Raw genomic sequence first — 18,887 nt, forward strand, 5'->3', positions numbered from 1 at the left:
CTAATCAAACTTTGCCATCTGTCCCAATTGGTGCTCCTATCAAGCTTTGCCATGCAGCCATCTCTTTCCATATTTCTATCATTATTTCTTGGTGATCATGGGTCTATCATTACCCTCTAAAACAGAAACCTTGTCCTCAAGGTTGAAAGAAGGAAAATGAGCCTTAATCACTTAAGATAATTCCCATGTACTGTCATACTTTGGACAGTCCTGCCATTTAACTAACACTTCTTGTTGGCCATTGATCATCATTCGAACCTGCTTAACATACTCAAGATTAAGAGGTAGCTCCAGTTCACTAGTGAGTGTGTTAGGCAGAGGCTAGCTGACTACACCCTGTGGTAAAACCTGTCTCAACTGGGATACTTGAAAAACAGGATGAATGGTAGAGTGAGAGGGTAACTCCAAGTGATAAGCAACCTACAATTTTCTCTAACACAGTGAATGGTCCATAATACCGTAGGCTAAGTTTATGATAGGCATGCCTTGTCAAAAATAAAAACTTATATGGCTACAGCTTGAGAAAGATTTGATCCCTTGGATTAAAAGACACATCTCGTCGTTTGACATCTGCATACTGCTTCATTCGATTTTGGGCTGTTGTTAAATTGGTGTGGAGTTGTAAGCAAAGTGTCTCTGTCCTGCAAAAGTACATTGACTTCCTCCACCAGACAAGGGCCACCAAAGAACTTGAGGAGGGCTAGAGTGCCATGTAAAGCTTGCAATGGAGTCATTTCGGCTAAGCGATGGAATGTGGTGTTATACCAATATGCAACCCAAGGTATCCACTTAGCCCATTATTTAGGATGGTCACTAGCAAAACAACGTAAATACTCTTCCATACATCGTTTTACTACCTCCAATTGTCCATCTGGCTCCGGATGATGGGCAGTACTCATTTTTAGAGTGGTACTCGACAACTTGAAGAGTGCTGCCCAAAACTAGCTTACAAAAACTTGATCTCTGTCAGACACAACTGAGACAGGGAAGCAATGTAAATGAACCATTTCTCTCATAAACAAATTAACAACCTCTTTTGTTGAATATAGATGTCCCAACAACAAGAAATGAGCATACTTCATTAGTCGGTCTATTACCACCAAAACTATGTCAATACCATTAAGTCTTGGCAGTCCACCCACAAAATCTATGGTCAAATCTTCCCAAGAAGCTATAGGGATAGGCAAAGGCTGGAGGAGTCCTTGGGGACTAAGAGTAGAGTATTTGTGCCTCTGATAGATCTTGCATTGAGCCATAAATTGTTTCACATCCGATTGCATACCCGACCAATACAATACATGGGAAACCCTTTTTAAGGTGCATAGGTAACCTGAAGGCCCTCCCTATGGAGTCGAGTGGAACTCCCTCAAAATTGCTGGAATGCGAGGAGAGTCCTTTAGCAGCACCATCCTACCATGGTGTAATAAGCAACCACCCTTTCAGGTATAAGGATAACGACTATTGGGATCAACAATGAGGGATTGAATTATTTCTTTCAATGTTTGATCCCTCATGACCTCCTATTATAGGTCTAGCAACGCAACATAAGAAGCAATCAACAAAGCAACTAGGTGAACACACTCATCTGCCAAAAGAGACTTGCTCGAGTTAGAATATACATTTAGTGCATGGAATTCCTCTTTGTGTGAGAGGGCATCAGCTACCTTATTGCCACTACCCGTGCAATATTGGATCTCAAAATCAAACCTAAGCAACTTTGTGATCCATTTTTGTTGACCTTCATGGACTAGACGTTAATCCAACAGGAATTTCAAGCTGCATTGACCTGTCCTTATAATGAATCGCCAACCCAAAAGGTAGTGTCGCCACTTAAGGGTGGTAAAAACAATGGCCATCAACTTTCTCTTATAAACCGATTTAGCTTGGGCTTTTGCAGAAAGGGATTGGCTAAAGTAAGCTATAGTTCGCCCATCTTGCATAAGGATCGCACCCACTCCAATACCTGAGGCATTTGTCCCAACTACAAACAATTTTGAGAAATCAAGAAGTGTTAATACAGGGACATTCACCATGGCTGTTTTGAGTACTTCAAATGCCAACTGCGTAGACTCATTCCGGTGGAAGGAATTCTTTTTCAGTAGGGCTGTGAGAGGTGTAGCCAGCTTTCCATAATCAAGGATAAATTGGCGATAATAACTCGTGAGACCCAAGAAACCCCTTAGAGATTTAAGAGTGGTTGGGGGAGGTCAAGAAACCATACTATGCACCTTGGAAGGATTAGCCTCAACACCTTCGGTTGATATAATATGTCTCAGATATTCAACTCGAGGTTGCGCTAAGGCACACTTCTTTTGATTGAAAACCAAGGCGTGTTGATGAAGGATTTCAAAGATGCTTCATAGATACTTCAAGTGAGAGTCAAAACATTTGCTAAAAATTAGTATATCATAAAAAAATAAGAATGAACTTACCAAAATACGGCTTGAAAAGTGGAAGGTGCATTAGTCAAGCCGAAAGGCATAAAAAGGAATTCAAAGTGTCCCTCATGTGTGTAGAAAATAATTTTCTCAGTATCCTCTTTCCAGACATGAATTTGGTGGTAGCCCAATTTCAAATCCAGCTTTGAGAATATAGTAGCTCCGTTGAGTTCATCCAAGAGCTCATCAATGATGGGAATAGAAAATTTATCTAGAATTATAAGTTTGTTCAAAGCATGATAATCGACGCACATGCGCCAATCTCCATCTTTTTTCTTCACCAATAACACGGGGCTGGAATATGGACTAACGCTAGGCTTAATGATCCCTACAACAAACTTTTTTTACCGACTTCTCAATCTCCTTTTTCTGGAAATGTGGGTACTGGTAAGGACGAAGATTGGGAGGGTTAGCTCTTTCCTACAACCTGATAACATGATCATAGGACCTTTCAATGGGGAGACTTGGACATAGTGTAAAGACTTTAGTGAACTCTATCAAAAGCTCTTGCAACTCATGGTGTAGCTCCATGGAATCCTTGCCACTTAAACACCCAGATTATAGTTACTCATGGACTTGGTAGGCTCCAAACTCAACCCAGAAACATATCTTCATGCTTTAGAAGTTTGAGCATAGAATTTAGGATACGAGAGTCTTTGATAGTGTCGGGTCCCCTTGCCAAATTACCTTTCACCTAGCAAAATTGAACCTCATAGTGAGAGTTTGATAGTTCGTCGAAAGCTCATCCAAAGATTGTAACCAAGCAAAGCCCAAGACCAAATATGCACTCCCCAAGTCTAACACATGGAAGGTCTCCTGCACTTGAACCCCATGAATAATCACTGTCAATGCACGACACACATCAACCCCTTTTACACAAACGCCATTGCCCACCTGCACCACAAACTTCCTCCGATTGCCTATTGGAATCTGTAATAGTTTCACCACATCTATAGAAATAAAATTATGTGAAGCACCACTGTCGATGAGTACGATAACATCCTTGTCCTTTAGAGATCCTCTGACCTTAATCGTGCTATTGTTAGGAGAAACCCCAATGATAGAATTCATCGAAATTTCGGGGCTACTTTATCCTCTTCTTGTAGTCCTTGTACCTCATCTTTTATGTCCTTCGTATGTTCCTCGATCGACGATTAAAGCTCATTTGCTAATAATAGGAACTGTAGAGACTTGTTCTTGCATTTTATGGCCAGGGTGATACTTCTTGTCGCAATGTAAGTAGAGCCCCTTCTCGTGCCTTTGATGGACCTCCTTCTTTGAAAGGCGATAGATAGAGTTGCGCTTGGAAACCAGGGAAGAGACCATGGACTTGGTTTTGCATGATGTAGATTTGAACTTCGTTGGAGAGCGATTCACCTCAAGTGGATGTCCCTACTGGTTGTGGAAAACACGGTGCGATTGGTTAGATATGGTGTTCGAGAAGAGGAGTGAAGAAGTTGGGCCCGATAGAGGGCTTCATTTCGTTATTCCACTATTTGGGCTAATTCCATCAAGCTCGAAAGTGTATGAGAAGGATTCAATCTGATTTCAACCCTAATTTCTTCTTTAAGCCCATTCATAAAAGTCTCATACAATATCTCTTCCTCAATGTCATGGAGAGGAGCTGAAATCTGCTCAAATCTCTCACGAAACTCATTGACAGTGGTAATCTATCTCAATGCCACAAGGTTCTTATGATCACTGCCCAATTGAGACTTTTGGAAACGTCATTGCAAAGCATTGCGAAATCTCAGCCAAGTGGAGATGGAAGAATACGCATCTATCCATTGAAACCAACTGAGAGTCTTACTTTCCAAACAAACAACTGTCGCGATGATTTTTTTCGTCATCAATCATTTGGTTGACAGTAAAATAACACTCAGCATAGAAAAACCAATCTGAAGGATCCTCACCCGAGAAAATAGGCATCTCCAGATGACATCTATTGGGCTTAACGTCATAGGAAGAATGACATTCTTGTTGTTGAACCTCCTCAGGAGCGCGAGATGACGCCCCTTCCATCTGGGCTTTCCCCTTGTCCATTGCGAAAACCTACAACATATCTCGCATCTCCACCATGTACAGCTTCATGGTTTCAAAGTCATATTTGAGGCTGCCTACTGTCACCTTCAACTCACCAACATCCTTCTTGAAGTCGTCAGCTCTTCCTTCCATCCTCGATTTGACCATAGTCAGGAAATATTGGTTCGATATCAATGATAGAGTATAAACATCAATACTCAAGTACTCACAGGAAATGGACAAATTCAAAAAATAGAGAAAATTTATATTGAAAAAACAAGGAAACAGCAAGGTAAAAACAAGATAATCTAGTTTTTGAGGGACTAGAGCCTCCTTACAACATAATATCCAGCAAAAACAGAATACCCTCTACTAGTGCTACCCTCCAGTACATAAAAATTGACCCAACAAAAATAAGACAAGTGCACTAATCAAAGTTTGCCATTTGTCTCAACTAGTGCTCGCAACAAGTTTTGTCATGTGTTCCTCTCTTTCATACTGCTTAATGATCACAGGTGTATCAAATTTCTACTCATTAATCTAATTTGTATAGCATGACTAATTCATTTTTCGTCTACTTTCAATTTTAGGGGATATTTGTACCTTATACAAGATGGGCGTAGTTATGACCGGATATTTTTGGTTGTCTATTAAACTAATAGTTTATCGTGCCAACCATTTTGAAAAAATAATTCAATTGATGTGGTCTCATGGTCATGGTCATACAAGATAGGTAATAAACATACAATTACATACCACGCAAAGCATGGGTAAGTGACTAGTTTGTTTTAATAATGAAAGGTCCATTATCAAGGTTGAGTATCCAATTCAGATTCACCTTCTGAGCAAAGGTAATTTAGAGAAGAGAAAATGATATTTTTTTGCTCCGATACCAAGATAAAATGAGAGAATTAAATAAGTGAAATGAGTTAACTTTTTGTATATGCTTCATTGATGTTCCACTTACACGATAGACTAGTATATATGCAAATACTAGTAACATACTTTTTAACAATGAGATACTAACTTCATCCTTTAGAGTGTTAACAAAATAAATCAAGAAATGATAATTGAGAGAATTTTTTTTGATATTGACGATTGTTGAACCATATAGGTGGAGTCTGTTGGTAAGCTTGATCTTATCTTAAGAGGTTAGGTTCTCTTGTTGCTGAACCATATATGTTGACAAGCTTTATCATTGTGCTGTTCTTGATAAAGACTTGAGTGTACTGTGTTGACATCAACCATAGTTGGTGGTTATTGATCCAAGTTTGACACATCTGGAGTATTTTCCTTGCATTGATCCACCACTTGACATGGGAGAGTAGCATTTGTATCGGACCTTTCAATAAGAATGTTTGACTTGACCACGTGTGTGATAGTTTCCTTATCACTCCTAATCACCTTATCACTCTCATTATTATCTTCACATGTTGGTAGTAGCTTAGTACAACTTGACATGGGCTTATCTTGATTAATACTCCACAACCATTTGTTTTTTCAAATTTGTTATCTATTTGCTATCGCCTACCAGTTTGAGGTATGTTGTATGGTTTAATTGGTTTTCATTTTTGTTTTTCATGTATTTTTTATTTTGGGTTTCGATTATGAGTTTTTTATTTGAGCTTCCGTTATAGGTTTCAGTTTGGTAGTAGTTTTAGGGTTTTGAATTTATTTGGGATTTGGATTTCGGTAAAGGTTTTTTATTTTAGTTTGGGAATAGGGTTTCGAATTAAGGCTTCAAGTTGGGGTTTTGACTTAGAGCTATTTAGAATTGCAAGTTGGGGTTTCAATTTGTGGCTTCAAATTGGGTTTCAATATGGGTTTGAACTCGAGTCTCTGTTTGGTTTAATTTTGTGATCTATACCTGGTGTTTAATTTGTTCAGGCTTTTCCTCTGAAGTTCCCTCCCAATTACAAGAAATTGAAATTGCACTTCTCGGAGAGGTTCTATTTATCTCCATATGTTGATACCCAATGGCTCCATGTTGGGTCCAAAGAATTTGATAAACGAGTAATTGCTATTATGCATGAGCTGCATAACTTTACTATTAAAGAAAATTGAAACTTTCAATGAACTATCTGGAGCATATTTGCTACTTGTTGAAGCTATGATGTAGCTTATTTGTTATGTTTCTATGACATTGATATGTTGGAGCTATTTATCCTTGAATTGAACTTAAAACTATTTTGGATCTATTTTGCTTTGATATGTTTCTAAAACTCCTTTTGATCTATTTTTGGGTTGTTTGTGAATTTATTTTGGATTGTGTTGTGGATCTATTTTCTTGCAATTCTAGGTATTTGTGCAGCTCATTTGGACTGTTTCAAAATAAAGGGCTCAATTGACTCATTTAGGTAAAGTTCAGGGGGTTTAATTTACCCATGATCTATAGTAAAAGGACATCTATGCTATTAGAATGACGTGTTTCAAGTAGATATAAGGATATTCTTTTATCAGAATTGATAAAAGAATAAAATAATGTGTTTGTATTTGTATCCATGTGTGTATTACACATCACTCAAAAATGAAATAGTTCGAGTCTATTCAGGGGTGGTTTGGAAATTGAGAATGCGCTTATACTCGGAGTTATCCCTTTCTAATAATTGAAAGTTATTAGTTCAAAAACGTAGAATTACTTATTGCGAAGATCCCCTTTATGATGATCTGAATTGTCTGAAAGGTTTCTTCTTTCCTGATTCTTAACAAAATTTTCGGGAGTGGATCTCCCTTCTTCCTTTCCTAGTAGAAATTTGATTTTCTTACCAGTTCCCTTAGGTATTAGTCGTTCGGTAGCACTACATATCTCAGCAAATATTATCCCAAAAGCTTCCCGGTCTATGTGGCATTGACACATCCCTATGTGACATGGAAAGTTAGATGACTTAGTTTTTTTGGACAAAAATATCCTTCTTTCTTGGTCTAATTTTATTTTCTACAAATGTTGACATCATCTGATAACATCACTGATTTTTATTTTATTTTTTTAAACGACAATTCAAAACTATTTATTTCTCAAAATACATGTTAGATTTTGAAAAAATTATATATTCAGAATCGACATGTAATCTTCTGTAAAACAAGATCCATTGTCGATATGTTTTACAAAAATGTAATAATAATTTGGAATGTTGAAAAACAATGTAATAATAATATGGAGAACTAAAAATGATGCAATAACTCTAAAAAAATGAGATTATATTGAAATTTATTAAAATATTGTAATTGAAATTTAGACGAAATTGACGTTAAAAACATAAATATTTTTTTTCAACATTCTTCATGAAATTACATTGTTTTTTCAAAATAATGTAATTACATGAAATCTCATTGTTTATTTTAAAAACATTAAAAAAAAAGGTAACTTCATAACAATGGAATCAATGGACTTATTATCTGGAACTTCAAAAAATACTGGATTAAAATTAAATACAAAACATATAGAATTATTGTTGATATAATCACATTATTTTTAAAAACATTGTAATAACGACATAATAAAGCATAGATCAACATAAAAAACGACCATTAAATGCTAACCTCTTCATCAATAAGATCAAATTTATACCAAGCAGAGTAAATTGAGTCCACCCAACAAGTTCAGATCTATTAAAATCATAAATCAACATTAAAAAAAGCTACAACTTTAGGTTATTTCATGGAGTAAGTGGTCTACATTGGCGATGGGATGGTATAGAATCTTCCACCTAGTCAGTGGAGCCCACCACCACTTTGTCCTCGACCTGTTAAGATTCTGGAGACTTAGGGCTCAGTTCTTCTTCAATGGTGTCTAGGAGTTATGGTCTTCAATGGTGTCCATGAGTTCTGGTCTTCGTTTGATTGAAAGAGTTCTCTCCTTGTTTTCATCGACTCCAACCCTAACCCTGATGGGCTTACTTTCGGGCCTCAGCCCTCTACATTGCTGGACTAGTCTTGCTTCTCATTAGGCCTTAACTGGTTCTTGAAAGAGCTGGCCCACTTTGGTTGTATTAGAGTTTTACAACCCTTTACACTAGATAATATTCAAATTGTACTTTTATTACTTTATGTCTTTTCATTTAAGTAACCGTTGGTTACTTTACAAGTTTTATAACTTGTATATATTCAAACAATTTGTAGCCGTTATTGGCCAAGTTGAATACAATGAACTATTCAGCTTTCTTCTCCTCCTTCTTCACTCTCTGATCTCAATCTTCTCTGATCTATCTTCTTCTCTTCTTATACTTCCACAATATATTGAAAATCGTCATGGTATCGGAGCATGGATCTCCACTTTCAACTGGGGGAATACCACCAGTGAATACTTCATCATTGAATTCTGCATTACCAGATATATCGAGCCTGCAAAACATACCAACGACAATTAGTGAAGTAGAAGCTCTGATGAGAAGTATTCAAATGCTATCTTCAAGAATAGCAAATTCAGCAGTCAACCAACCTGGAACTTTAGAAATCTCTCACATGAGGCAAACAACCTCAGCTGCATCAGATCAAAGAGTGCATCAACAAATACACCTAAACACTAACCAACCACCTTTATTGCCAAACCCTATTCTTCCTAATCCCATCTTTTGACAACCACCAACATATCCTACCACTTCTTTGAACCATATGCATCACACTCCAATGAATCAAAATAGTTTTCTTAACCCATATAAACTAGTACCCAGTGATTTGTCTATTGCAAAATTGATTTCATTGGAGTTAACTGATTGCAACTACCATATGTGGAGTAGTCACTTTCCTAATGCATTGGAAGCAAGGAGCAAAGTAGGATTTGTTGATGGAACTCTAAAGATACCAGATGTTACAGATCGAAATTTTTAGATGTGGAGGAAGCAAGCAAATGGTATGATCAAAACCTGGATCACTAATTCAGTTTCATATGGAATTCTGAAGAGTGTATCAAACTGGAAGACAACTAGGGAATTATGGGTGGATCTAAAAACTAGATATTCAGTGATGAATGAAACAAGAGTCTGTGAAATTATCAGAGAAATTTCAAACATGAAACAGGGTACAAACATAATAACAGACTATTATGCAAAAATGAAGAGCCTATGGGATGAATTAGAGGAGGATGATCAACTGCCAACATGCACATGTGAAGGCTTGGATCAAATCAGAGCAAAGAAACAAAAGCAAAAGGTTATGCAGTTCTTAATGAGACTAAATGATTGTTTCAGTGCAGTGAGCAGTCAAATTCTTATCAAAGAACCTTTTCTAGATCTAAACAAAGCCTACAACATTGTGAATCAAGAAGAAAGGAAACAGAAGATGGGGGAAAATGCAACAAATAACAGCCAAGAGGTGGTTGTAATGGCAATTAACAACTCATCAAAGTCGTACTACAAAGGTAATCAAGCAAAGAGAGCAGTTGACACTTCAACAAAATCCCAACAAGGTAGCAAGGAAAATTTGTTCTATATTCATTGCAAACTAACAAACCACACAGTGGATAAATGTTTTAGGATACATGGATATCCTAAACAACCCTTTAAAAAGCAGAGGCAAAACAATCATGGATATGCAAACAATAAACCACATGTAGTCAGGCAAGTGAATGGAAATACTGATGATCAAGCAGAAGTAGGAATAACCAATGCTCAATATCAACAAATCATGGTTATTCTACAAAACAAAGGCCAACAAGAGGGCAACACTTCACATAAACAGTTTCAACTAGGAAACATTGCTTTAGTGGCCTTTGTGGCAGTTAACAATTTACATAAAGCATAAACTATTTACACAAATGGCTCATTGATAGTGGAGCAACAGACCATGTTATATGTCATCCATCTTTGTTTGCATCATGCCAAAAAGTGCCTAATTCATATGTCACTTTGCCTAATGGTGAAAGACATACGATATCTCATATAGGAGAGGTTAGATTACTTGAAGGAATAATCCTTAAAAGTGTCTTGTGTGTGCCCAATTTTACTTTCAATCTAATATCAATGAGTAAATTAACTAAACAAGGAAAATGTGCCATGTAGGACATGGTAACTATGAGAAAGATTGGCTTGGGGATGGAGCATAAAGATCTTTACCAACTACACAAAGAAGAGAAAACATACTTGACGAGTCAATCTTTTGTTAATTCTGTAATTAGCCCTGAAATATGACATAGGAGACTTGGACATCCTTCTAAGAATGTTTTTAGGCTTATCCAAAGTAATTTTAGTAGCACTTTTGAAAATTGTAAGGAATGCTCAATGGGAAAAATGAATAGAAAACCTCTTGGTATTAGTGAGTCTTTTACAAATTACTGTTTTGAATTGGTTCACATCGATATATAAGGACCAAACTCCACTACATCTATGGATGGTTACAAATACTTCTTAACTATAGTGGATGACTACACTAGGATGGCTTGGGTTTACCTCACGCATTCAAAATCACAAACTAGAGATTATATACAGATATTTGTAAAGTATGCAAAAAATCAATTTGACAGGTGAGTTAAAATTATTAGAATAGATAATGGCCTAGAATTCAAAAGTGCAAGAATTCTTCTCAAATGAATGAATTCAACACCAAACATTCTGCCCATACACTCCACAACAAAATGGAGTGGTGAAAAGGAAGCATCAACACATTTTAAATGTTGTAAGAACTTTGAAAATTGAAAGTGGTTTGCAAGAAATCTATTGGCCTCTATGCATTCAAACTGCTGTTATTCTTATAAACAGGTTACCTAACAGAACATTAGAGAAAAGATCACCATATCAGATTCTCTATGGAAAAACAGTGGACTACACAAAGTTTAAAGCTTTTGGATGTTACTATTTAGCCAAAATTAAACAAAAAACAGGGTTCTAAATTTGAACCTAAGGCTAAACGATGTGTCTTTGTAGGATATCCTCTTGGCACAAAATGATATAAACTATTAGACATTCAGTCACATGAAATCTTCATCTCTAGAGATGTAGTTTTTCATGAGAATGAATTTCCTCTTAAGGCACATAATATTGGGGCAGAGGAAAACACAAATACACCACCAAATGAGACACAAATAGTTGTTCACACTGATGACACTACAACAAATTAAAATAAAAGAGCTAGAAATACACTAGGATACTTACAAGATTACATTTGTGATGCTGCATATATTCTCATAAGCATGCATCTCATCATATCATTGATCCTTCTTATTAGCATTTTCTAGCTAATATATCTATTCACAGAGAACCTAGGAATTACACAGAAGCTTTGCAAGATAATAATTGAAAAAATGCTATGAATTTAGAAATGCAAGCTTTGGAAAATAATGAAACCTGGGAGTTAACTAACTTGCCAAAAGGGAGGAAAGATATTGGATCAAAATGGATATTCAAAATAAAGTATAGTTCTGATGGTTTTGTGGAAAGATATAAAACTAGACTAGTAGCTAAGGGTTTTAATCAAACTGAAGGTTTTGATTACACAGAAACATTTGTACCGATGGTTAAAATAACCACTATAAGGGTTTTCTTAGCATTAGCTAGCATGCACAATTGGCATATACACCATTTGGATGTACACAATGCCTTCCTAAATGGAGACTTGGAAGAAGAAGTCTATATGAGAGTTCCTCCAGGTTATGACACTAAAAACAACAAATTAGTGTGTAAGTTAACTAAATTCATTTATGGATTAAAACAAGCATCAAGACAATGAAATGAAAAATGCAAGAAAGCCTTGTTAAACTTTGGATTCACCCAAAGCAAGGCTGATTATTCATTATTTTACTATCACTCAGATTCTAAGATAATGATTTTACTCCTTTATGTTGATGACATGGCATTAGGCAGCAATGATATAAATTTATTAGAAACAGTTAAGAAATATATATCTAGATGTTTTAAAATAAAAGATTTAGGGGAGTTGAAATACTTCCTAGGGCTTGAAATTCATAGAAATGAAAATGGTTTGACATTATGTCAAAAGAAATACACCATGGACTTATTAAAAGATTCTGGTTTGGCTGATGCTAAAATTAGCACTTCACCAACAGACACAACAGTCAAGTTATCCAACAATTCAGGAGAAGCTATCGAAGAACCTTTAGAATATAGAAGCATAATAGGAAAACTTATGTATTTGAACATAACAAGACCAGACATCACTTATGCTGTTAACAACTTAAGTCAATTTATGAATAAACCTACCACACTACATTTGAAAGCAACACACAAAGTTATTAGATATCTCAAAGGCACTATTGATAAAGGTCTGTTTTATCCTAGCACTAACAAATGGCAGGTTCAAGCTTATGCTGATGCCAATTGGACATCATGAGTTGATACAACAAAGTCTAGGACTGATAAATTACAGGTACAAGCCTATTCTGATGCGGATTGGGCCTCATGCATTGATAAAAAAATGTTTGTTACTGGCTCTTGTGTTAAACTGGGAGATTCACTGGTTTCATGGAAATCCAAGAAACAACACACAATTTCTAGGTCTGTTCCAGGAACAATGACTAGTGAACTCAGTTGGATTCACAGTCTGTTCCAGGAACTTAAGTTCCCAATTGCTCTTCCCATGACTCTTCATTGCGACAATCAAGCCGCAATTCACATTGCAAATAACCCAGTGTTCCACGAAAGAACAAAACACATCGAATTGGATCTTCATTTTACTTGTGACAAAATTCAAGAAGGTTTGTTGAAATTGACTTACCTCAACACAGATGATCAACTCGGAGACATCCTCACCAAAGCAGTTCCTGCGCGTCGTCTCCAGAAAATCTCAGACAAGTTGAACATGATTCACACTGCTCATCGTGTCCAACTTGAGGGGGGATGTTAAGATTATGGAGACGCAGGGCTCAATTCTTCTTCAATGGTGTCTACGAGTTTTGGTCTTCAATGGTGTCTATGAGTTCTGGTATTCGTTTGATTGAAGGAGTTCTCTCTTTGTTTTCATCGACTTCAGCCCTAACCCTGATGGGCTTACTTTCAAGCCTCAGCCCTCTACATTGCTGGACTAGTCTTGCTTCTCATTGGGCCTTAACTAGTTTTTGGAAGAGCTGATCTACTTTGGTTGTATTAGAGTTTTACAACCCTTTAGACTAGATAATAGTCAAATTGTACTTTTATTACTTTATGTCTTTTCATTCAAGTAACCGTTGGTTACTTTACAAGTTTTACAGCTTGTATATATTCAAACAAGTTGTAGCCGTTATTGGCCAAGTTGAATACAATGAACTATTCAACTTTCTTCTTCTCCTTATTCGCTCTGTGATCTCAACCTTCTCTGATCCATCTTCTTATCTTCTTATACTTCCACAATATATTGAAAATCGTCACAACCAACACCCTCCTCTTTATCTTCTTCAACAACGCAAAGCAAGATATATTCGCTTCATCATCACCGTCGGTGGCCATCGTTCATCTGACTTCATATTTCGGTGAGTCTCAACTGGATCTTGGGTATCTTCTAGAAGCTACCAATGATGAGCTTGGCTTGCTTCTACCGACGGCAAAAGAAAAGGCTATGGGACTCCAGGTCTTGCCGAAGATGGAGTATTTGCTGGTGATTGCTGCAGAATTATGGGGATGGGCAACAGAGGGTTTAAAGTGGGAGGAGGGGAGTGGAGGCGCAGAATCATTGTCATTAGGGTTTTTGATTTATGTGAAAAGGGAGGGTAATCATGTCCTTTCATGGGTTGTTTTTATTTTAATTCATGCTATGTTGGCATGCTTACATAAGCTTGTCACATAGAACATAGACTAGGCAACTGTTGGGATCTAAAGTTGCTGGGATATTTAGGGCTAGTTTGGTAGATCATTTATAAAGTAGTAGATATGCCAACAGAAATGGTGGTAGCAGAAATGCTGGACCATTTTAGTAGCAGATATGCTGCTTGAATGTTGGATAGGTGTTTGGTTGAATTTTTACTGTTAACATTTGTGCTGTGTAGCATATTGGATAAATTACGTGCAGGGGTAGCATACATTTTAGTTGTATACCCTGTATCCAAACATACAAATTAATTCATAAAATTAATATAATGAATTTAAATTAATTAAAGATAATAATAAATTATAAATTAATTAAAGATAACAATAAATTATAAATTAATTAATTAGTTAAAGTTTTAATAACAGTTAATTTATTTATTAATTAATTAGTTAGTTAATTATTTAATTTATTTAATAACAATTTATTAATTGATTTTTCGGTGACATAACACTGTAGAGTAGTGAGGGTATAATCGGAATAAAGTAAAGACATGGGGACAATATCGACTTTTGTTACTGAAATGCTAGTGAAATTGTTCCAAAAAGTAGCATCTCAAAACTAATAAAAAATGTTGCATAAAATGGTCTCGGATTATGTGCCGAGAAAAACTTGTTTGGTTGGAAGTAGCATTTATACTACAAAGTATAAATGCTACTAAAAAACCTCTACCAAACGGGGCCTTAGAGTTTTCGTTAGTCGTTTGAGGGCCACCAAGGTGCTATTTCTCGAGTGTTGTCCTCGTTGCTTGACACTTCAACAACACCTTTATATCCAGGTGACACGTTGCTCAACACTTCAACAACACCTTTATATCCAGGTGACACGTTGCTCGACACGTTGATAGTCACTTTTTTTGTTGGACTTTTGCACAAATCGTATTACTCTTGAGATTTTACGATTATATATGTCACTTTTTTAGTTGGACTTTTACATTTATGTTGCAATAAATAATTGTTTGATATTATTTGCACTAAATTGGAAAAACATGGGTGACAATCAATTTGACATTCATGGTGCCCTATTTGCTAGGTAACAAAAATATTGACCAGGTCCCACTTCTATTACACAAAAAGTTAAGCCAACCACGTCTCCCAATATAATTACATCAGTAAAACACATCTCCCAATACAGCCACATCAGCAAAACACAAATTTATATACATTATCCATTCCCACCCAACATGGAGGCCAACAACATTTTATGCCTCTATGTTGCCCCCAACAAAACTATACCAAAACACACAATCCCAATACATCCACATCAACGAAACACGTCTCTCAATACAATCATATCAACAAAACACATTCTTCAATACAACCACATCAACAAAAGACAACAACTCTGTTGGCGCAATAACAATTTACCATTGCAAGTGCCCTTATATATATTAAGATGTTAACTTACTCCTTATGTATTTGTAGTTGTCTAATCATTTTGATTGAGTGTGTAATATTACTTGAATCAACTTTATTTTTAAAAGTTTTTATTATTTTGGTTACACAAGATACTTTTTTTTTATTTAGTGGAAATTTGACTGTATTGTAAGATTATGCAAACCTATAGAAATAGAGATAGATAACTATAGTGGCAAGTAAAATACATAGCAACAATATTGTTATTATTTAGTAGATAACTTATCAGACAAAACTATAAATAATATTATTTTTACGTACATAGTTGTGCTTATAATGATTTTATTTATTATTGATATAAATAAGGGCTTAAAAAAACACACTATTTGAGCACGTCTGCAATGGATATCAAAGATGGTCATATGAGGAAATCAGAAAACTTCTGTTGGAGTCATGCCTTGATATTCAACATCATCAATCAACCGAGCATTTGTTCCAAAAGTCTAGGGTCAGCTACATGAGTTTGACCTTATTCGCATAAATTGCAAGGAACTCTTTTGGATCAACCTTTGTTGGCTTGTACACATCAATCTTGTTGATCTCCTGCACACAGGAAGAGTTTTAGACAAGAAATCAACAATCATCTGCAAACATAGAAAGGTTTCTAGATTTACCTCGAACCACGCGGCAAGTTTAGGCCTCCCAGAAGTAAAATCATAATTCCATACATTTTTAAGCAATATGTCAAATCTCTCCACAAATGTTATGTAGGCTACATCCACCTGCAGGAGCACAGTTTTCATTTATCAATCAGGGAGAAAACAGCTTAATTCTTCCATAGTTTAATAAAGATTAATAGTTACCAGACTGAATTGGCCGAGGAAGAATGGACCATCCTCAAATTTGTGAAGAGCGTTTTCCAAGTAATCGAAAGAAGTAGCTGCGCATGCATAAATGTTGGAAAGATTACTTTGTTAGTTGATAAGCCATACACATGAAAAATGCTGTCAACTTGGAAGTTTCAAGACAAACCAGATTCTTTTACTGGGTCTCCCTTGAATGCAGTAAACACATCTTGGTTTATTTTATCAGTGTAGGATAACAGCTCTTCGCCAAACTGTTTCTTCGCAGGATCCTGCAACAACTCCTCTCCCATTAAATTAACATCTCACATCTCATCCACCGCCCACGACAACACACAATTATGTTGGTAATACAGTATATATATATATGTACTTACCTCAGGGAAGAGCTTAGGCCCTTCAAAATTGCTGTCAATGTATTTCAGCAAATCGATACTCTCTCCAATGACTTTTCCATTGTGTTCCAATGCTGGCACCTATCCGTAAAAGAAAAATTGAAGAAAAATATTCTTCAAATTAATCAAAGGAATATGCTTTCGTAGCTCCATTATTGAACATAAAGCCTAGCTAACATGTAAACATTCATAGATGACAATGAGCAATTCAACTAGCCTGAACTTCCCCACGGAATTAGGTAAAATAAAACAGACCTCCTAATGGAACTAAAAAGGACAAGTTACCTACTTCAAAAATCATTACAAAGTTGCTGGTGGAAAACACTGCTCTCATGTGAGTCAATCCATACCAGAGGCTTTGCTCATGAACAATAGACTACTCATAAAACTTTTTGTAGGATCCATAAATTGTAAACCATGCTATAAGCAAATTGACTATCCATTTATCATCAGAGTCATTTGGGCATAAAACAAAATCAGCCCTTTTCTGTTACCTTATTGACAGGGTACACTTTCTCCTTGTACCAAGCAGGTCTGTCTTGGAGGTTTAGAGGAACCAACTCAATTTTCTCTTGCAACCCCTGAAATGGAAATTAAAAAACAAATTACACATAATTCTGGTTGATGGGTCTTAAAAGGACAGATAGGATAGAGAGAATCAAGGCTAGGCAACCAACTTTGTAGTCTCTGGCGATCCAAACTCGCTGTGCGTACGGGCACGGGTAACTGGTATACAACCTTTGTAACACCATTAAAGAAGCAAAATCAAACAGAGTGTATTAATAGACAAAGGGACAACAGAAAAGCAGAGCGTAGGAGAGTGGAACCCTACCTTGTAGTTCCATCAAAGAGGGGAGGCTGTGATGAAGACGAATCCAAAGGTTTAGGAAGAACCTCGCTCACATCTCTGTAAATCATAAAAACAGAACAAACCATAATGAACAACAAATAACTTGAAAACCCCAAGTACTCATAGAGAAATTGATCATTACGCAGAAGCCATTGTCGGCAGTGGGTCTGGTCACTGGTACTGGTAAGCTATGACAAGAGAGAAGCGGTCGTCTGGTCTGGAGATGGAATGAACAAGGCGATTTGGCACTAATTATTATAGAGGGATAATCTTGAAACTTCCGCCAGGCCTGACAATAGATGGGAATAAACAGGGCGACTTTTTTTGTTTCTTTTGACTATTATATGAAGGAGAAAGCTTATGCTTACAGTTACGGTGATTTGACGATGTCAGCCTCTCTACAAGAACCGGAGTCTACCGACTACTTTGACGACGTTAGTATAGTCAAAAAAAAAAAAGCCTACGTCCTTTTCTTAAAAGTTTGGTTTTCTAGAGAGTCGCATGTTGGAATTATTGGTTCCACTTGTTTGTTTGTCTGCATTAATTAGTCTGGTCCACCTTTACTTATCTTCAAGCTTGTAAATACGCATGCAAGACTAGTCTCCTTGACTTTAGAGATGTAATGACAGAGTACAAGCATATATACTTGTACATGTAAAGAGAAATTGAGAAGAAATATACCTGTAAATTTCTATATTTCAGTGACAATTTTCGCATGAATTGTCAAGGATACGATAAGCCTGATGTTGAGATGTGTCAATTGGACACATGCGTAGTGACTAGGATGAATATCTCTCTGTATTAGAGTTGTGGTGCGAACTCAGCTCGTCTTTTGGGCAATAGCTATGACTCAAATGGAGAATCGCTCACAGACACCTGTGGAAAAACAAAGTAGCCGAGGAGGTCGTAGTTAATGAAGAAGAGAGTGCTTGTTTTCTCCAGTCCAAGCCCAAGCCTAAGTCTCAATAGTCTACTAATACCACAACTTCTTTCAACGACTAGTTTGTATAGTTGTATGCTTGTATCTTAAGTGTCAGTGTTCCTCTCTTTTATGTTTAGTGTCTCTGCCAAGTTAGTGACCGTTTGGGTTCTGTAGATATATATTGCTAGAATTCTTGAAAGTGGAATCGTCTCGGTCTTCACTGATTTCCTGAAGACTTAGGATTCCCTTGCTGAGAAATATTAAGTAGATATGGGCAATGATCAGAAACTGTGCTTGTGAGGTGGTGAATTTTGGA

The 18,887-nt window shown here is 36.4% G+C and overlaps 1 protein-coding gene across 1 annotated transcript; it reads right to left on the reverse strand.

Moving 5' to 3' along the window:
* Window positions 1–15,785: 15,785 nt before the first annotated feature.
* On the reverse strand, window positions 15,786–17,949 carry LOC120012619 (glutathione S-transferase L3-like). Its single transcript, XM_038864057.1, has 9 exons — window positions 17,792–17,949; window positions 17,632–17,706; window positions 17,477–17,537; window positions 17,294–17,380; window positions 16,782–16,880; window positions 16,574–16,676; window positions 16,405–16,481; window positions 16,216–16,323; window positions 15,786–16,144 (listed from the first exon to the last, which is right to left on the reverse strand). The coding sequence occupies exons 1-9, from the start codon at window positions 17,800–17,802 to the stop codon at window positions 16,055–16,057; spliced, it is 711 nt and encodes a 236-aa protein (XP_038719985.1). The 5' UTR covers window positions 17,803–17,949; the 3' UTR covers window positions 15,786–16,054.
* Between the last annotated feature and the right edge of the window lie 938 nt (window positions 17,950–18,887).

The sequence above is a fragment of the Tripterygium wilfordii genome, chromosome 2, assembly GCF_013401445.1.
Source record: "Tripterygium wilfordii isolate XIE 37 chromosome 2, ASM1340144v1, whole genome shotgun sequence".
Classification (NCBI taxonomy): Eukaryota; Viridiplantae; Streptophyta; class Magnoliopsida; order Celastrales; family Celastraceae; genus Tripterygium; species Tripterygium wilfordii.